A 20729-nucleotide genomic window follows, 5' to 3' on the forward strand; every position below is an offset into this window, starting at 1 on the left:
TTCTGGAAACAGTCTATGCTGTCTTTGTGGTGAGAACAGAGGAAACATTTGATAACTTATGAAAGTCATATCTGTACATCACCAAACAACAATTTACAAAATTAGGAAATTGTTACCTGCTATCTTATAGTCCTGATTTGTGGGCATCATATATACAACTTTCCAGTATGCATGGCAGCTGTTTATAAAATCAAATGGCTTCTGATCGTTGGAACACGTTTAGAAAAGTCAATTATTATGACCACCTCTTTGATCTTTTGTCTTACTGCAGTGACACAGACATGGTAGTGGTGTGATATCTTTAAATATTAATAATTTGATAATTATTATTACTAGGTAAAAACTTACTTAAGGAAATAGTTTTTTTTTTTATAAGGAACCTTTATTCTGCAGAGCACTATAGTAGTATGACATCTGCTGTATTTACGGCATTGTTCCAGATTTGTGTTTGCACTTTATCTTGCTTGTATTGTGCTGTTTTGTTTCATGCAACTCCTTGGTCCTGGAGGACAGTAATTTGCTCTATGAGTACATGTACTCAGGTAAAATGACAACAAAAATCACTTGACTTGTTCTTTATATTTTATAGAAAACAAAAATAAACAACAAAAATATATATATTTGTTCTTTTATTTTCTAAATCTTTTGTGCAAAGTGAAAATATATGTAATTTCTATGTACAATTAAAAAAAACTTACACAGGTTGATCATTAATATTTTTTATGTAGTTATTTGATTTTCTTGAGACTTTCTACTCAAGATTTCTTGTGTATTACCAAAGTTTTACAAATCTGAATTATGTAGGAAAAATCTGGATATATCAACCAGCCTAATAAGGCTTGCTGACAGAATTGCATGTTTTCTTGGTCATTTAGGTGGAAAATTGCATAATAGCAGAAACTTCCAACAGTCTAAACAGTCTGGATTTTTTTTTTTCTGCTTTAGCTTCTGTTGACTTTTCTTCAAAACAAACTGCAGGAATATCTAAATCATAAATGATCTTAGGTCGTGTATAATTTAATTTATTTTTTGGCACAATATACAATCCAAAACAGTAGAAAAAACACAAAATTCGTTCACAAAGTTCAAACAGACATCATTTCCAAAAAACAAACAAACAAACAAACAAACAAACAGAAAAATAAAAGAAAAGGAATTCAAATAAATCCAATCAAAAAGCTTCGAAATATCTACAGATTTATGACATTTTTTATTTTTAATTTGTTGAAAGTTGTTGATTAGTCAATAAGTGTAAATAATTCTATAAATCAATAAAAATGTTTGGAATATGGGTATCTTTTTGGCGAATTTCGTTTTGTGTATATAAAATTATAATTAAATTTACTATAAATCCCTGTGGTCATTCAATGAAGAATCGTCAAAAATATACAGCATATGTTGGACCTTCCTTGGAATTTAAATTTCCTTACCCAACCTCTTCCTTTTTAAGTCTGAAAAAGATCAATCCAACAAGAGCAAGAAAATACACAGTATGATCTTGTGGGTTTAGAAAGCGCGTTTCTTCTCCCACAGTAATAAAAAGCTGGGTAAACTGCTTCCTCTTGCGTTTCCTCTTGGCCAAACACACCCCTCCTCGACTTTAAACGTCACATGGCAGGGAGTGGATCGTGCCTGTAATGAAATTACATATGGAATAGCCGAGCGAGGAGTCGGTCCACTTCAGCCTGGACTGATCTGATGCGGAATGAGGGGGGTATTGTTTAATGTGTGAGATCAGCGCGGAGGCTGTGTGTGTATTTGTGAGGGACGCGCGGGTACCTGAGGATGAGGTTGTGTTTGGGGTGGATTATTCTCCAGTAGACCACTGCTCCGGTCTGCTGCTCGGGAGGGAATTGGAGTGAAAGTCCGCCATATTCAGCTTTACCACGCCCGGAGTCCAGGCGTTTGGGGAAAACCATTTCAGAGCACTGGCTGCTGAGCTAAACATCATGCAAACCTTGCTGTTGTCTTCTACTGGAAGTGCTGGGAAACGTGGGCAGCGAGAACAGCAAGAAACGGAGCACTATCGCTTCTTCTGTGGAGAGCACTGTTATTAACTAGTTAGTTACCACAGCTGCGTTAGGTTAACTAACTGAAAAGAGTGTTATTTAGCCAGCTAACAAGCTAACTCTAGTTTAGCTAACTATCAAACCTATTGTTATCCTGTATTAAACTAAATAAAAAAGTTGCTAACTAGCTTAGCTAGGATAAATAACCTAACTAGCTGGAAGCTAGCTTAGCTAGTTAGTTAATCATACGTAACGTTATCCTGTCTTAAACCAAATCAAAACAGTAGCTACATAGCTAGCTTATCTAGGTTAACTAACTTAACTAGCTGCATATATTGCTATCTAGCCACCTAACAAGCTAACTAGCTTAGCTAACCAACTAAGTTATCTAACCTAACGTTATCCTGTAATAAAATAAAAAATAACTAGCTAGATAAGCTAGGTTAACTAATTTAACTAGCTGGAAATATATGTGATCCACCTATCAAGCCTATCTATCTTAGCTAACTATCGAATCTAATGTTATCCTGTATTAAACTAAATCATAAAAGTAGCTAACTAGCTAATCTAGCTCTATCTTAAAAATAGTCAATAGTTGTGTAGCCACTTAACCAGCTAGTTTAGATAATCTATCTATCTAATCTAACGTAATCCTGTATTAAACTAAAGTAAATAACTAAAACAAAAGCTAAATATCTATCTAACTTAGCTAGTTAGCTGTTAACTAACTTTCGCTTAGCTAGCATAGTCATGGACACATTCTGCCCCAAGGATCTGTTGTTTTTAAAGTAGCTAACTAGCAGTCAGCTAACTAATTAGCTAGCTAACTAGCCATCTCAGAAGCTCGATATATAGTTTAGCTACCTAGTTAGCTAGATAACGTTAGCTTTAAGGCTACAAGTTTTGCTAGAACAGCAGGGATGATCAAGAACTTTAAAAACCGGTGGTTAGTTAAGCTAATCTAGCTAACGTAGACTGTTTATGAACCCCACACCCTGTCCTCCTGTTCTGTTAAACTTAGCTGGGAAAGCTATTTTCTCCTAACTGGCTAATTATTAATATCTACACCCATGTCTGGACGGCTTCTCCCTCAATGGAAGTGCTGAGAAACTCCTAAAACACAGGGAAATCAGCTCGCCCTCCGCCTCTCTCTCACTTTGGGAATCAGAAATCATGACTCTAGACTCCATAATGGCGTGCTGCCTCAGCGAAGAGGCGAAAGAAGCGAGGCGGATCAACGACGAGATCGAGAGGCAGATCCGCCGGGACAAGAAGGACTCCCGCCGGGAGCTGAAGCTGCTGCTGCTCGGTAAGAGATCTAACTATCTATCTATCTGACTCAGGACTAAAACTAACTGAGACTCACGACTAAATCAGCTATCCGCTCTAAAACTCCGTCGCCCACAGGCTGCGGTTAGTTATGCAAAAACTAGCTCGCCCGGCTTAAACCAAGCGGTTTCTCATGCAAATTCTCCCGGGTTAATTACTGTCACTGGGGCTGCAGGTAAATCAGGCGCGTCTCTCTCTCTTTGGTCAGTTTAATCAGTTTATCAATCAAGGGTTTTTCAGATTGTTCTGTTTTTGAATCTTGTTACAAAGCTTAATTGGATTATACTATTAGAATTTAGTTATAAGGTGCAAAAAGTGAAAGTCTTGTTTTCCCCCTGAAATTCTGATTATTGGGGCAGAAATTAAAAGTTGTGAATCCCATTTTTTAAGATATCACAGATTTTTAATTTTGTCATTAAATTCTGTTTGCGCAAGGCTTAAAATAAGAAAATTTATAAACATTTAGTGTAATTTGTCCAGTTCAATTTTCTGACTGTTAAACAATATGTTGCAAAATTGAAGAAAAACTTATTATTATTATTTAGTATTATTTATTTAGGTTTAACTTAATTATTAAAAAAAAATAGGATTTAATCAATTTTTGCAACTTTAAATTTCTGCCCCTCACAATGAGAATTTCTGGAAAAATTTTGTTACATAAATCTGTTGGTATAATCCAATACTTTTGTTACAAAATGGAAAAATCTGAAAATCAAAAGAAGATTTTTCCTAAAAATCTGTTTGGATCGTTTGAGACTACAGTCTTTAATCTTGTTACATAATTCTGATAGATAATCCAATACTTTTGTTACACTATTTTGAATTTATCCTGAAACAGCCAGATCATCAAACAGAAAAAGGTTATACTGATCCCCGGCAATACAATCCACTATACTGAAATTGTACCACAATTGTATAAGTAAGCTTATAAAATCTGTAGCTAGATATCTGTTAATTAGTTTCTACTAGCAAGAAAAAAAGTAAGTAATGATAAAGAAATTTTACCAAAAAATGCTTATAGGTTATAGGAAAAGTTCAAATCCATGTAAAGCAATAGTAACATATGACAAGGTATGTATCATGGTCATATGACTAGTCTGAAAATGCTCATTAATGTGTATTGTGTACATTTTGTAAATCTGTTATTACTATTAAAAAATGCAAGCTGGTCTCTGAACTTAAATTTACAGTCTCTGTAATATAGGTTTCACTAGTAGAAACTCTTAATTTAGATATCCTCTATAAAATATTTTACTAGTAATAATGATAAAGCTACTGACTAGTCATATGACCAGAATGACACATAATTAATGTAATTCTGACGAGTCATATGTTACCAATGATTTGCATTATACTAGTAATTCTTACACATGATAATTCAGTGGATCTCTAATGTAAATATTACATTTTGGGTTTCTAATAATATAACCTTCTACCTGAGAATAGTAGTGAAATCTGCATCATGTAGATTTTGAATGTGCATCTTTGCCAGTAAAAAAAAGTTATAAATGTAATCACTGGTGTCACAACCTCTTGTAGGTAACATAAGTGACAAACCATAGTAGTTTACCACAGTAGTTTGAGTCTAAGAAAGCAAAATTGGAGATTCATGGCTTAAATTGATGATCAATGCCAGCATGTGATTATGGTACATCCACAGCCCTCATCTCCCAGTACTCGTCTACTGTGATTCCAGAATATAACCCTATCATTGTAACCTACTGGACTTTGAGAGTCATATTATAGAGCATACTTCTCAAGTAGGCCTCGTGTTGTGGTGGTGGTGTTAGTGGTATAGGAGCAGGCCTAGAGCTCACTGCTGAGGGCACGCCTAAGCTTTTAGCTAGCTGAGATCCCAAAGAATTATCGACCCTCCTTGTAGACCACCATCCGACCATTAAGAGTGGCTGGAAAGCCAACCGCCCTTTTGTGGGCAGCCTGCTGAGCTCTGCATATGCTGGGCAGGTGGTGTGGAGCAGTTGTCAGGATGGTGCAGGTGTGGGGTCTTCTTCTTAGTTTGTATTTTTTTTCTTGACTGAGTTTTACCACCCCCTTTGTTTTTGCATCTGATTGATGTAGGGACTGGAGAGAGTGGAAAAAGCACCTTTATCAAGCAGATGAGGATCATTCATGGTTCAGGCTACTCAGAGGAAGACAAGAAAGGTTTCACCAAGCTGGTCTACCAGAACATCTTCACGTCAGTTCAATCCATGATCCGAGCCATGGACACCCTTCAGATTCCCTACAAATATGAACACAATAAGGTGCAGTTGTTTTTCCTGCAATTGACCTTGCCTTTACTGAGCTGAAATAAGGAGTGGCCTCTAATTGTCTACCCGCCAATGTTGAACTTCGTTCTGAGATCTCTGGTAAAACAGTGAGGTCTTTCATATTGTTTTGGCCAGCATGATCCCATGACTTTAGTAAACTGTTGCACAGTCTACAAGTGCATTAAGTCATTATCAGGAAACATTCATAGGTTTGATGTTTAATTCAATGTTATTATTGATGGACATCTGTGGATCATTTAGAGCTTTCCGGGGGATGCACCTTCATCATGAAGTAGGTCAACTCATGAGACAAATACCCTGAGAGAGACAGAATCACTTCGGTTAATCACGCAGCTCAGCCTTAACGAGATTATCCCTCCAAGCTATAAAATTAATTATACAAATTCACTGCCTTATAGAAGTGTGCTGGTGCCTCTTTTCCATTTCTAGATGGGCCTAAAGGCAAGCCTATTTTTTTCTCTCTCTTCTGCGTGCAGTTGGCTGAAATATTATTATAGAACATTGCAACCTTGATGAAGCACCACAATAATGGGTCATACTTTGCTTGTAGTAATTTTCCAAAACTCAAAAACTGATAAAATAGGGCACCGGGTTACACGCATGTATCCAATTAAAGTTTTTGTAATGTTTTGATGGTTTTTGTATGCATGTTATCACAAAAGAACCTTCATGTCTATTTATGATGTTTTTGACTTTTTGATGTTTTAAGAAACTGACTGTTGTTCTGTAGTGTATAAAAAGTTCTTGATCAATAGACTGAACCTAGAATAAAACCATATACATTGACATTTATTAGAAGAGGGTGGGGTGGGGGGGTGAATAGTTATCTTGCAATAATTAGCTGCAATTTGACAGCATTGAAAGGTGTGTCTGCATGCATGCGTGTATTGCTGCCATCCATGCAAAACATATATAATAGTGCCACATTCATTATCCTTATATTATTTATTAATCTATTTATAAGTTTTTAAAAAAGCAAGTTTTTGTAATGCAATTTTTTGTACAGCAATGAAAATATGTAATTAAATGAATTAATAAAATAATAGAAATGTATAGTATCAACAAAAATGATCAAGAACCATAAGTAAAATGTGTGTATAATAATAATATGTGTTGTCATATTTTTCAGGGCAATGCCAATATTGTTCGTGAAGTCGATGTAGAGAAAGTCTCAGGGTTTGCAAATCCTTATGTAGATGCCATTAAAAGTTTATGGAATGACCCAGGAATCCAGGAGTGCTACGATCGACGGAGAGAATATCAGCTCTCTGATTCTACAAAATAGTAAGTGTACTGCAAACCAATGATCATTAGTCTTATTTTTCATTGTCACTGGTTCAAACGTCATTCACCACACACTGCAGCTAATGTATAATGAAAAAGTATGATTTTTGGAGGTCCTCCTGCTTCCCTGTTGCAGCAGGCAGCACATGCAATAGAGTAGCTTGAGGCCACAGCCAGCTCTGACAGTTTGCTGGTGAAATGTGACTACTCTGCCTGTGTAAATGGCAGCATGGCATTATTATTATACATGCAGGAACTAGTTTAATTTCAGTTTCATTAAGCTTTCTGAATTCCCTTTTTGAGAAGTTACTTTAAAGAAGCTATTTCAGGTGATGCGTCTGTATTTCTTACACACACACATTTACTTTTTTTTTTTAGCTACCTGAATTCACTGGATCGTATTTCAGACTCCTGTTATGTGCCCACGCAGCAAGATGTGCTCAGGGTCAGAGTGCCCACAACTGGCATCATTGAATACCCTTTTGACCTGCAAAGCGTCATATTCAGGTAAAACAGAACTAATTTCTAATTAATTCTCATTCACAATTAATTGTTTACAAAATAATGAGGGCAAGCATAAGTGCAGCTAATAATTTCACTGCAAAAAAAAGAATTGGCAAAAACTAGACAACATATATAGTTGAGACATATGAGACATGTATGCTTATATTAAGCAAAATAAATCTGCCAATGGGGTGAGCAAATTTTTCTTAATAAAATTTCTTAAAATAAGCAATTGCAAAGGCACAAAAAGTTTTACGACTTAAATCAATCAAAAATCGCCTATCTTTGGCTAACCTTACACACAAATATCAGAAAATTTTACTGATGACTTTTGTCAATAGTTAGTAAGACGAATCTTAAGAGAAAAAAGGAATTATTGCCTTGATATTAGATCATTTTATTTGCTAAGATTTTGTTAGCAACACCCTTATTTTCACTCATTCATAGAATAACAAGTAAATGTAATCCAAGATTTGATTCCCTCTCCAGGCAGGATTACTGTAGTAGTTGTCTAGCAATGTAAAATTAATCAGTGGTTCATTTCTAACGTTTTAAAGCAGACTGTAAACATTTTCTCATCTATACATGTCTAATTAAAAGTGTATAATAGTCAGTGGAAATGGGAATAGTTAATTTACTACAGTCCTCCAGGTTGCCTTGCTGTACATTCCTTTTCTCTTTATGTATTGCTGCTGAGTGTTTGTGCTTTACGACCTCTGGTACCATAGTCACGTTGACCTTTGACCTCTGATCCTCTGATTACCCTGATAATCATCTAGAATGGTGGATGTGGGTGGCCAGCGGTCAGAGAGACGGAAGTGGATCCACTGCTTTGAGAATGTCACCTCCATCATGTTCCTGGTGGCGCTGAGTGAATATGATCAAGTTCTGGTGGAATCTGATAATGAGGTGTGTATGTTTCTGAACAGTCAGCAGAGGGAGCCACAGTAACACCAGGCTCTCAACTATTGGTTGAGGCCATCAGCATAAGTGAATGAAAGTGATGGCACTCTTTATGATAGCTGAATTTTGGTAATGAGTAAATTGTAAAGTGTTGATGGGTTGAAACATTAGCCTGCTATATTACTGGGGGAACTTTATGACTGCACATTTGTTTACAGATTAAACTGAAGTAATTTATTTAAAACCTCCATGAATAGAACATGTGAAGTTATGCTTAGTTAGTCCAGACCTGACCAAAGAAAACTTCTAAATTTGGCATTTTCCTGCTTAATTTAGAGCACAATTACTCTTTATGGTGTTTCCAACTTTTGATAAGGTTGTGCTGAAAAATGCAACCCAAACCAGCCTGTCTGGTACTCGCCAAACATGTCACTTTAAGTGAGATCACTGATTAAATTTTTTCCATTCTTACGGTTGATATGAACATTATCTGAAGTTAATGACTCATACCAGCATGATGGTATTCAATGTTACCCCGCTGCTACACTATTGGCTGATATTAAAAGCTTTAGTTGCAGGAATAAGTAGTACATCCTAATGAAATGATAAGTGTATGAGAAGTGCATTGTAGCTTGTTAAACAGGTATGCAGTTTGTGAGGTATATTATCTTTTTATTTCCCCACAGAATCGAATGGAAGAAAGCAAAGCACTGTTTAGGACAATCATAACGTATCCCTGGTTCCAGAATTCTTCAGTCATTTTGTTTTTGAACAAGAAGGACCTGTTGGAGGAGAAAATAATGTTTTCACATCTTGTGGATTACTTCCCCGAGTACGATGGTAAGTGGCTAATTGTCTAATGACTAATTTGAATAGGTCAACTGTGTGCTGTTACTTTTAATTGTTGAATAATTTTTTTCTAATCCAGTGTATTACCCAAATACTTTACACTGAATACTATTTTTGAGGTATGTATTAGTTCTCGTCAATATTGGAAACCTTTTCAAGATTTGATTCAAGATCATCTCTCGAGAAGTCTCTTATCACTAGGTATGTTCTTTTGATAACAATTCATTAAACAGTCCAGTGGATTTTGCAAAGCCAATAAGCCATATAAGATTTATTATTTTTAAACTCGTAAACAGTTTTAGTACTGGTTGTGCTGTAAGACAAACACAACTAGGCCTGTCACAATAATTACATTATCGATTTATCGTACAATAAATAAACATGACAGCAATAATATGTGATAATCGTGAAATTGTTTGTTTGTTTATTGTTCACATAACATTTGAAGAGTATTTTAGCCAGTCTTGCTTAAAAAAACGACCAATGCTTTAATTATTGACCCCATAAACACAGCGCAGTAGGTTAAGTAATTAGTATATCATTCCTAAACTATGATTAATTAAAATTTTGGCATGATCCGCTTTTTTAGGCTATTCTGTTATCATTATGTCGGTGCCAATTTTATGGTATTAAAATGACAAAAATATTGTCGGAGTGCTTTATTTTCAGACAGCCTCCACAGGCTTCATTACTCCTTTAGCCAGTCATAGCACAACAGAAACGCATTTAAACACAATGGGCAATATCGAGGTCAAAAATAATAAAGTTCATAAGGTTTAATAATGCTGTACATAAAATGTATTGTTAATTACCACAAATTTGTACTCCTATAAAAACAACTTTTGAGGTAGTTATAGGCAATTAATTGAAAATTAATCGAAACTCGCCCACACATATCAGCTACTGTACTGTTAAAGTTAACCTAAAATGAACCCTTTTACCATTCTGTATCATATCACTGGTCGTATTATGAACTATTAACAATCATGTATCACTCAGAAGAGAATTCTTTTTTTTCCAATCCGATTGAGCTCAGGTAGATTCAAGCTAGGTTTACTGTGTACATTTGACCCAACAAGCAGATTTATATATTAATAGCACAAGGCTTTAAGCCTCCTCAAACTTCATGTTCTCTAATGGCTCCCCTCGTCTTTCTGCTTCTCTCTGCTAGGTCCCCAAAGGGATGCTCAGGCTGGAAGGGAATTCATCCTGAAAATGTTTGTCGACCTGAATCCAGACAGTGACAAAATCATCTATTCTCACTTTACCTGCGCAACAGACACAGAAAACATCCGATTTGTCTTCGCAGCCGTCAAGGACACCATCCTACAGCTCAACCTGAAGGAATACAATCTAGTCTAGAGAAGACAATTCAAACTGGTCACAGCTGTTGTTCCTGCCTGCTCCAGAAGCACCTGCCGTCCACAGCTTGACCGCAAATGGCATGCATACGATGGTATTGATCCGTCCTGATGTTTTTTTGTTTTTGTTTTTTTTTTTGTTTTTTTCTTTTCAAGGGCAAATTGGAGACCGATTACCTTTTTGTCTTTGGACCATAATATCAATTAATACAAACTGCTCACTACTGCATAATTATTTATTTGCACCTACTTGGAGCTTGTTCACAGGGTCCATCTTGAATATTATTATTCCATTTTAAAGAGAAATTATGATTAATGAACTTTTAATGATTGTGAGCGACAAATGCATTCGAAAGAGACATACTCTCACCTTCCTGCTTTTCTGAGGAATTGTGGGTGGTCAAATTTCATAGCGTTTTCTCTCTGTCTGCAAGTTTTGAATGTACATATTTGATTAATTTCTAAGATGATTTGTTTTCTTGTCTATCACTTTAGTCATTTTATCTGATGATTCTGTGAGGGACAAGAGGTTGTTGGAAAGTAATTAAAACCATTGTCCATTGTATTTAAGCACAGCTGGTAACAGTCCAGCAAGACTTTGCAGGTTCAGGAGGTGCACTAAGAGAAATCTGATAACTGTGCATTTGTTGTCTTCATAATGAGTGAATAGGAGTCAGTGGTTAGGAGTTGAGTGGTAGTAAGTGTTAAAAGTGCCACATTTTTGCTTTTAAATATGCTTGTCTTATATATTGCCAAATTAATTATTGCACCGCCAGTGTGCACTGTCCCCTTCATGTCTATATAGTACTAGTTCATTTTTTTTAACACACCACCTGTTGTATTGTCTTCTGGGTATTTTATCTTTCTGTTTTGTTCTTGTAAAGTAGTTCTGCTTCACAATTAGAGCTCACTCTTAATGCAGATTTCTGTTAGTTACAATACTCATCAGTATTTTCAATCATTTAGTTGATTTATTCATCCATTTTAGTTTGAAACCCACTAGATGGGTCAAGGATTTTTGCCTACTATTACATGCTTAAGTAATAGTCTTTTACATTACATGCCAAATATTCCCGTATTGATGTATTAAATTTTGTATGTAATTTTGACCAAGAGTTAAGTGAAATCAAGCTGTTGTCAGTATGTACAATCATTCAGTGCAAAGCTGCCTTAATGAATTGCTTTCGTGTAAAGGGTTGGCCCTTGTCGATGTAAAGATCTGATGCAATTTGGGAACATACTCAAAGTGCTGGGTGTTCCTTCTAGATTAAATTGCGTCTGTGTTCAAGTTCTGGAGGAAGTGGGAACTCCCTTTTCATCGTAAATGAGCATTCATCAGGTTTACAAACTCTTATTGATAAAGGGATGCTAGTTTAGAAAGTAACAGTGGTGGTATTAGTGCTGTGTGGTGTTCACCATCCAACTGATCTGAAAATGATCCAGAAGTTCTAATGATTCCAAAGGATTTTGGTGTTAATATGATGGTGTTGAAATCATTCCTAAATTGACTGATCTCAAATTAAATTTGTCCTACTTTTGAATTGTGGTAATGTCCTTTGAATACCATTCGTCAAGAGTCACGTGTAGCTGTATTTGTCTTTTCAGTTGTGATGTTATACGTGCTCTTGAATAGTTTTTCTGCATGGCTGAGAGTTGTCAGATAATCATTTAGTTGAGCTCAGAAGGATCGCAGAAGTGCTGCGTTAAATATGCATTAATTACTGCTGCTCAGTAGTGGCTCTTGAAGACACAGAGATGTGCTCCGAAGCAAGAATGAATGAAACATTTCCAATAACACTGATATTCCCATGTTTTCCTATTTTTATTTACTGGGAACTGTGAGCACAGTGCATAAAGCTCTTAATTCACTCAACTGAATTAATTTTTCATGCTCTGGTGAAGTCAGACATCAGTCAGAAGTCAGATAATATGCCATTCAAGGTTTAAGGTGCCTCATGTTGTACTTTTTCACAAATTTGCCATGTGACTGTGTGTCCCTCACACTTATAATCATATAATCCCAGTATGAGCTTCACTGAGCTATTTCTTCAACAATACGCAACATTGCCAAGAGAAGAGAAAAAAGGAGAAGAAAACAAGTGTGAGGCTGGTGATCATGTCAGACTGAAATGTTCTGTGTGGTGTTGGATGGTCTTTTTTGGACTAATGATGATAAGCCTTAGAAGTCTCCACGTGTGACCACATCTGGATCAAGATTTAAATGCTATATTACCTTCATACGGACAGTTTGGAGGGAACTGTGAATACAGTGTAACTGCATTTTCTTCACAAACACTACGCTGCCTAGCTGCAATCTGTTGTTTTCCACTTTTCTCTCCAAGAAGTTGCTCTTTTTTTGTTATTCAGAGCATTGTCATTAAAGCAGATGTCTAAAATGCTTTCTAATCAACTGTTATGGAATAAATTATTCCACTTTATAAACCAGACCTTTTGTATGTGTTGTTATTCACTTATTAAGCTTGTTAGAGAAAAAGACAGAGAGATGAAGGCCGCATGAGGACAAAATAGGAGAAATCGTATTTATTCAGGGGGTTTAAACAAAACTAGCAACTTCTGTTTAGGTCAATGCTTCATTTTTTTTACTCATTCTCAGATTCTCTAGTGTGTTGCAGTAGTTTTCTCATATAATAGGGGAATATTAAGTGGGCAAGCTCTCCAAGAATCAGGTCTGGTCATCATTGTGTTACAATTGATGCAATTATGGCGAAAGTTTGCTTGAACCGTTTGTTGGCAGCACTGTAAAAAAAAAAAATCTGTAAATTTACAGTAACAGAATCAGTTTTTAATAAGGGAATCTGTCCTGTATTCTTGCTTTTTGAAAAAAAAAAAAAGTCCTTTTTGTGAATAAGCACATATCGCTGCTTTCCGAGGTAGTAGTTGGTAAGCTGCGAATTTTAACATCTTTGATAAAATTAGCCTAAATATAGCTACATATTTTAATATTACTTTTTATTTATTTTAGATATCTTACTTAACATTTTAATTTCAGCAGGTTTCATTATTATTGTGGGTCTAATGTAACTAAAACTAGCTAGCAAGCATAGCTTTGTATACTATGCTTTGGAAAAATATATAGGTGTTGATGTTCTGAGGTAATGATACTGAAAGCTGTAAAACTTTCAGTATGCTGTATTTCTTCCTCTACAGTGCATTATATCATTCAATGATACATCGAAACCTAAGGACTCAGTCAGCAGAGGGAGCCACAGTAGTGCTCACAGTGGGCTATCCTCAACTTTACTGAAATAAAATTATTAGTTTACTTATATATTGTAATAACATCACCTGCTTCAGAGAACTAGTTTTTTAGCATATCAAACTATTTACTGAATAGTTGTAACACAATTTCTAAAATATATATTATAAACAGCTCTGAAAAAAAGAAACCACTTAAAAATGAGTTTCTTTGATTTGACCAAATTGAAAACCTCTGGAATATAATCAAGAGGAAGATGGACAATCACAAGCCATCAAACCAAACTGAACCGCTTAAATTTTTGCACCAGGAGTTGCATAAAGTTATCCAAAAGCAGTGTGTAAGACTGGTGGAGGAGAACATGCCAAGATGAATGAAAACTGTGATTAAAAAACAGGGTTATTCCACCAAATATTGATTTCTGAACTTTATGAATATGAACTTGTTTTCTTTGCATTGTTTGAGGTCTGAAAGCTGAGCATCTTTTTTGTTATTTCAGCTATTTTTTATTTTCTGCAAAAAAATGCTCATAGAATAAAACAACAATGTTCACTTTACTCAAACATATACCTATAAATAGCAAAATCAGAGAAATTGATTCAGAAAATGAAGTGGTCTCTTAATTTATTCCAGAGCTGTATATAACACATTTGAGGGAATATTGTGACTATAAAAACAGCATGTAAATTACTCAATAATTGCCATTATCATAATTAAAATGCATAATTTTGAGTCAGACGAAGATTTATGAATGTAAATTACAGTCATGATGCTGTCCATGCTCATGCATGGGTCTTCGTGTCAGATTTATTTGTTAATATTTATTATTATTATTATTATTATTATTATTATTATTATTATTATTATTATTATTATTATGGGCAGGGGTGAAAAAATTATAATTATCTATTCATGATGAAATAGTCTTTGTTCTTAATTATGGTTACTAGGAAAATGATGTCAGTGCTTCTTAAACCGGGGACTGTGTAAAGAAAAGAGGCACAGGGGGGGACCACTAGATGGGAGAAGCAAAGAGGACACTTTGACTCTTTTTTGCCACAAAAGAGGGAACTTCAGTGCATTGAGACACTAGGGCACCCCTTTAGCCTGCCAGTGATTTAGCTGCCAGTGATTTGGCTGAGTGCTGGCAATATTAAAAATGTTAGGGTTAGGAAATAACCTTTGTAGCAGCATGTATGAAACATTCCCAATAACACGGTTATTCCCATACATATCTTTCTCAATGGGAAATGTGATCAGAGAGGGGAAAATCCTTTTGATTCACTGTGAAAAAAGAGAGAAAATAATCTCAGTCTCTGGAGGCGTAACCTGAAACCAAAAGCAGTTGTACTTGAATAGTGAGTCTGACTGAACACCTGATTATTCAGCACATTCTTTAATTGTTTAGTGGGGATCTCAGTATACTTGCATGGTTCAAGGATCCTCAAGTTGTCACATTTATTATGAGTTTGCCATATGAATATGTGTCCCTAACATTTTTAAATACATTATCATTTTGCCAGTTTGAGCCTCACTGAGATATTTCTTTAAACTGTTGCGTGGGATGGTCTTTTTTTGGACTGATGATCATCTTCAGAAATCTCCATGTTGTAACCAAATTTGGATAAAGTTTTAAATTCTCTATTACCTTCATATGGATACTTTTCTTGTATAAGGTTATTGTTTGTCAGATGCTAGAGTATATGACTTCCATGCTCACTGTGACACACTCCCATTACACAATGCTTTTATTTATCTGGATTTTCCCCGGTGTTCACTGAGCTGGGTCAAACTGCTTTCAGTTATAGAGCAACAGTGAGCTACTATAAAACTTTTAGTTTAATTACTCATATTATTGCTTTCCCTTTTCTTTTTATTGTGTTTTATTGTTGTATTGTTACTTTTTTACATTTTATTGTTTTGATATTATTTTATACGTTTTTCTACTGCTTATTGCTTTAGAAACTTTATCTATAATTTAATTTGCAATATGCCCCCCCCGCCCCCCACCCCCCGTAATTAATCTGGTGTGTATGTGTGCAGTGTGTGGTATGTATGTATGTTTGTGTGTGTATAAATGTATGTTTGACTGTGCCCAGATATGGATTGGCACTTTGTCCTGGGTATAATGCTGTAGTGCTGGATGCAGTCCTCCAGGTGGACGGTTGTTTCCGGTTGAGAATACGCTGTGCGCTATTGGCTGCCGCTTCTCACCGGTGTGTGATTGAGTGCTGAGAATGAATGGTTGTGTGTAATACGTGTAAATTGTAAAGCACCCTTGGGTTTCTAGAAAGTCGCTATATAAATTAAACTAAAATGCTCTCTTATCAACTGATATGGAACAAATCATTCCACTTTATAAACCAGAACATTTAAATGTGTCGCAATTCAGCTATACATTACTTGACATGGTTAGAAAGAGAGAGAGAAAGAGAGAGAGAGAGAGAGAGAGAGAGAGAAGAAACTATGCAGAAAGGAAAGAGGTATGAGGAAGTAATGAGAAAAATGAAGTTCATTCAGGTCTAGTGTTCAGCTCTGGTTCCACTGAAACACGCCCCGTGTACTGTAGAAGGAGGAAAGCACCACATGCAGGTCTGAGGTATAACCAGTGCGACTGATGATGTGTGCCTGGTTGTTAATATAATCTCTTTTTGTGGACTTCTTCTCCTACAGCACTGAATTTCACTTCTACCTTTGTGAAGAAAGCTTTCCCAACCCTCCAAAGCAGCTCTTCTACAGACTTGTAGTAAAAGAGGTTTTGCTATAGGAAAGATTTTTGTTTGGGAAAAATGGATGATTGTTGCGGGTCTAATGGAGACTGGGAAAGCAAGAGGATTCACAATGAGATCGAGAGACAGCTGAAAATGGACAAATTGGATGCACAGCGACAGGTCAAGCTGCTACTTCTAGGTATTTTTCTGTTTTTGTGTCAGTTTTGAGGAAGTGAACTGTTCTTTTGGTCATATGGTACCATATTAAGTGCTAGGAGTCAAATTTAAAAGTTAAAAACTAGATTAATAGACACCTGTGGGTTACATTTGCTGTGTATATATATATTAGAAAATCTAAAACTGAAGCTTGTAACTTTGTAATGTGCTGTTTTACTGGAACAAAATGTAGCAAGAAAAAAAAATAGCAGTGTGTTAGGTGTTCATGCAAATTAATGCAAAACTATATATCTATCCTTTTTGGCTTTGAAAATGATCTGATATAACCACACTATCGTGGTGTTTATAATATAAAGTGTTATAATGAATCTATATGGTTTATATAAATGTATAATTAGTATAGTTCACAGTCCAGTTTATAAAAGGTATAGATATTAAAGGTATATAAAATATATAAAGGTTATAAAATGCAACACAGTGAATAATTCAGCCACAGCTCTGGCTCTGTATTTGAATGCATTTATTTCCTTATGTTGGGCATGCTGCTAATCAGCTGTGCCCATCGTTTGCCTGACAGAAGGAAGAGATGAATAAAGACAGTGTAGTTCTTCCTTATATTCATCTTGATAAAGTTTTCATAAACAAAAACCTGTTTACAGAGATAAGCATTCTGTAAATCTCATTCATTAAGTGCATCTTTGGAAAGCATGAATGTATTGTACTGTACTGTAAATGCTCTAAAATAAAATAAGCTAATAATACACGTTAAATGGCTGAACATTTGAAACATTTATAGTATAATTAACACAATTTTGTAGTATTTTACTTATTTTTCCTCATATTTGTTCTTTGTAAGTTCTGTTCCTCACAGTGGCTAGGGTTTAAAATACTCAATAAATAATCTCAGCTATCAGATTTGTAAGATTTAGTGCCATTATAGGCACCACAGGGGCCTATAGTGCACTACCACAGATCATTTTCATACTAGGCTACATACATCTGCTATGTTCTTACTGGAGTGTGGGCGGACCTGATGTGTGCAGGTGTGATGGATAAATGCGTTTATACTTCTCATCCAACCACAATCAGATTCACTCTATCCTGAATGATGAGAAGCTGGAATGAAAACAAGCTAAAATGAAATAGGAGAAACAAGCCTATTTTTAAAATGCAAGGAGTAGAAGGTTCAGATAACCAATAGATAATAGAAGCCAACATTTCTACTTAAGTAAGGTGATTTAGTATTTATAGTTACTTGGTGGACTTTTTAATATTGAAAGCTAAATCAATATAAAATAAATAAAATTTGTTATCAAATATGTCAGTCAGTCAATCAGTTATGCTACTATTGCTACTATTTATGATTCCGCATTAACAAAACAAATGGCCTTTAAACTTAATAATATAAAATGGCTATGTTATGTGTCAAGTGCATTAGACAAATGTATTATTAACAGCTTAGCTTAGAAGAAGGAAAAAGGGGAAATCTCACTGATTATTGGTATCAGCGGATACTCTAGGTTGCAGTATTAGTATCAGTATCAGTAATGAAAAAGTGCCATTGTGGTGCACCTGGTTTTAACATCTGAAGAATTCAACCAAATGCTAATGATTTATGTGTTATAAGTGTTTTTTTTTTTGTAATCTCTCCAATCTAACAAGGAAAAGTATAAATCATCAAACCAACAAGGTGTGAGATACACAATGGAAGATAGTGAAAGATGGTTCTTTAGTAACAGGAATGGGTCTACATATACTAATATACCAAAAGTCATGGGATAATTAATATGTAAATTGTTCTTAAAGTATTACTTTAGATGATGTTTTGGGAACACTCACACCTGTATAAATTGTGAGATGTTATCCTCAGATTGAGTGAGGTTGGACACTGGCCAGCATGCTCTTGGCAAGGCAACATGAATTTCAAGCTCAAGCGAGACCTGGTAGCGGATGCCAGATAGTCGAGACAATCCAGTTCTGAAGGTGTGCGAGAATTTAGCATTCCTTGAGCCCCAGTGTACCAGGAACATCTTACAGATTTTTATAGCTTTACCATCACAGTGGAAAGTACAGTGGGTAGTGATGACTGTGACCCACAGCATTTGGGTGAAATTGTCTGTGTGATGAACAGACGAGTGACTATAGCAGAAATTACATGCACATACAAGACCAGAAACCTATAAAGAAGCCTATAAAACTATGTTGACCTATCTTTTTGGTGGTTTGACTGCAGAACACCAAATTAGTGAATTAATTAATCTCAATTTATGCTTATTTACCAAGCTTTTAAATACAAAAACAGTAATGTTTAATAAAGTTTTAACTACTGTCAGTTAGGATTCAAGGATTCAAGGAGATTTTATTGTCATTCGCATCACATGTGGTACATGAGGTGGAACGAAATTGTGATCTCACGATCCAGTTTTACACCCAAAGAGCAGTTATTAGTAGATATATAGATAAAAAAGAATACAATAAAAGAAATAGAATATACAAAATAGATAGATAAATATCCCAAAGAATAAAAAAAATAAATAGAGAGTAGAAGGTTCAGCAACATGAAGTCCAGAGTGCAAGTGTGCTATAGCAGCATGATAATGTGAATTAGAGCAGTGGAGATAAAGTGTCTCAGTGCAAGTAAAGTGACCATGTTTGTAAACAGTAATTTGTCCTTGGTGTCAGTGCAGTGTGTTGTTAAGGTGGCCCTTTTCCTGCATCTGGAGGTGTAAATGTCTGTGGTGCTGGGGAAGCTAACTCCAACAATCCTCTGTGCAGCCTTCACCACCCTCTGCAGAGCTTTCCTTTCTGCAGCAGTGCAGCTTCCATGCCACACATTGATGCTGGAGCACACAACGCTCTCCACCACACATCTGTAGAAGGAGGACTACGCTCCCGAGTCCAGCTCGTCTCAGCCTCCTGAGGAAGTAGAGCCGCTGATGTGCCTTCCTGACCAGAGTGGAAGTGTTGTTGCTCCAGGTGAGGTTGCTGGTCAGGTGCACACCCAAGTACCTGTAGCTGTCAACCGCTTCCACCGCAGATCCTCCAATGTGCAGGGGGAGGTGGGCATGCTTGCCCCTTCTGAAGTCCACAATCATCTCCTTTGTCTTTTTTACATTAATGCAGAGGTTGTTTTCTCTGCACCAATCCTCCAGGTGTTCCACCTCCTGCCTGTAGCTGGACTCATCTCTGTTCGTGATGCATCCAACCACTGCCGTGTCATCCGCAAACTTCACAATATGACAGCCTGGATGGAGAGGTGAGCAGTTATATGTGAGCAGTGTGAACAGGAGGTGGCTCAGCACACAGCCCTGAGGGGAGCCAGTGCTGAGGATTATGGAGAGGGAGGAGATGTTGTGAATCCTCACAGACTGCGGCCAGTTGGTCAGGAAGTCTAGGACCCAGTTGCACAGGGAAGAGCTCAGTCCAAGTGAGGAGAGTTTGGTTATCAGTGTCTGAGGAATCATGGTGTTGAAAGCAGATGTGAAGTCCACAAAGAGCATCCGAACGTAGGAATCCTTCTGCTCCAGGTGGGTGAGGGCAGTGTGGACCACGGAGGAAATGGCATCCTCTGTGGATCGGTTCTTCCTGTATGCATACTGGTGTGGATCCACAGTGATGTTGATGGTGGCGTTGATGTGGGTCTGAACCAGTGTTTCAAAGCACTTTGTGACTATCGGAGTGAGGGCTACTGGCCGGTAGTCATTCAGACCTGTCACTGTGGAGCTCTTGGGGACCGGGATGATGGTGGTGGCCTGGATGAGGGACGCGTTGAAAATGTCGGCCAGGACGTCCGAGAGCTGGTCTGCGCAGTCTTTTAGCACCTGTCCGGGGATGTTGTCCGGGCCGGCAGCTTTCCGGGGGTTAATCCTCCTCAGCGTCCTCCTTACTTCTGCTGGTGTCACGCTGAGGGGCTCCTCTCCTGGTGAGTGTGGGAGTCTGGTGCTGGGGGGTGTGTCAGGGTTCTCAAAGCGGGCGTAGAACGTGTTGAGAGCCTCAGGCAGGGATGGGTCTTTGGAGCTTTGTGCAACGTTAGATTTGTAGTCCGTGATGCACTTGATGCCCCTCCACATGCTCTGTGGATCCTGGGAGGAAAA

General features: G+C 36.7%; 2 protein-coding genes across 3 annotated transcripts in view; both read left to right on the plus strand.

Annotated features, from left to right (window-relative positions):
• Positions 1–1611: 1611 nt before the first annotated feature.
• On the plus strand, positions 1612–12977 carry LOC103042808 (guanine nucleotide-binding protein G(q) subunit alpha). The gene is made up of 7 exons (XM_007231386.4): positions 1612–3318; positions 5418–5602; positions 6759–6913; positions 7292–7420; positions 8197–8326; positions 9007–9160; positions 10341–12977. The coding sequence occupies exons 1-7, from the start codon at positions 3183–3185 to the stop codon at positions 10529–10531; spliced, it is 1080 nt and encodes a 359-aa protein (XP_007231448.1). The 5' UTR covers positions 1612–3182; the 3' UTR covers positions 10532–12977.
• A 3211-nt stretch (positions 12978–16188) lies between these two features.
• LOC103043122 (prune homolog 2 with BCH domain) overlaps positions 16189–20729 on the plus strand; it is a 35428-nt gene continuing 30887 nt past the window's right edge. The window contains exon 1 of one of the 2 annotated variants that reach the window (XM_022667814.2): positions 16189–16657. In XM_022667814.2, the coding sequence (XP_022523535.2) occupies positions 16537–16657 (121 nt within the window). In that variant the 5' untranslated portion in view covers positions 16189–16536. The remainder of the gene's footprint in view (positions 16658–20729) is intronic. The other variant, XM_049474298.1, reaches the window with a different exon arrangement.

Source organism: Astyanax mexicanus, chromosome 1 (genome assembly GCF_023375975.1).
Source record: "Astyanax mexicanus isolate ESR-SI-001 chromosome 1, AstMex3_surface, whole genome shotgun sequence".
Classification (NCBI taxonomy): Eukaryota; Metazoa; Chordata; class Actinopteri; order Characiformes; family Acestrorhamphidae; genus Astyanax; species Astyanax mexicanus.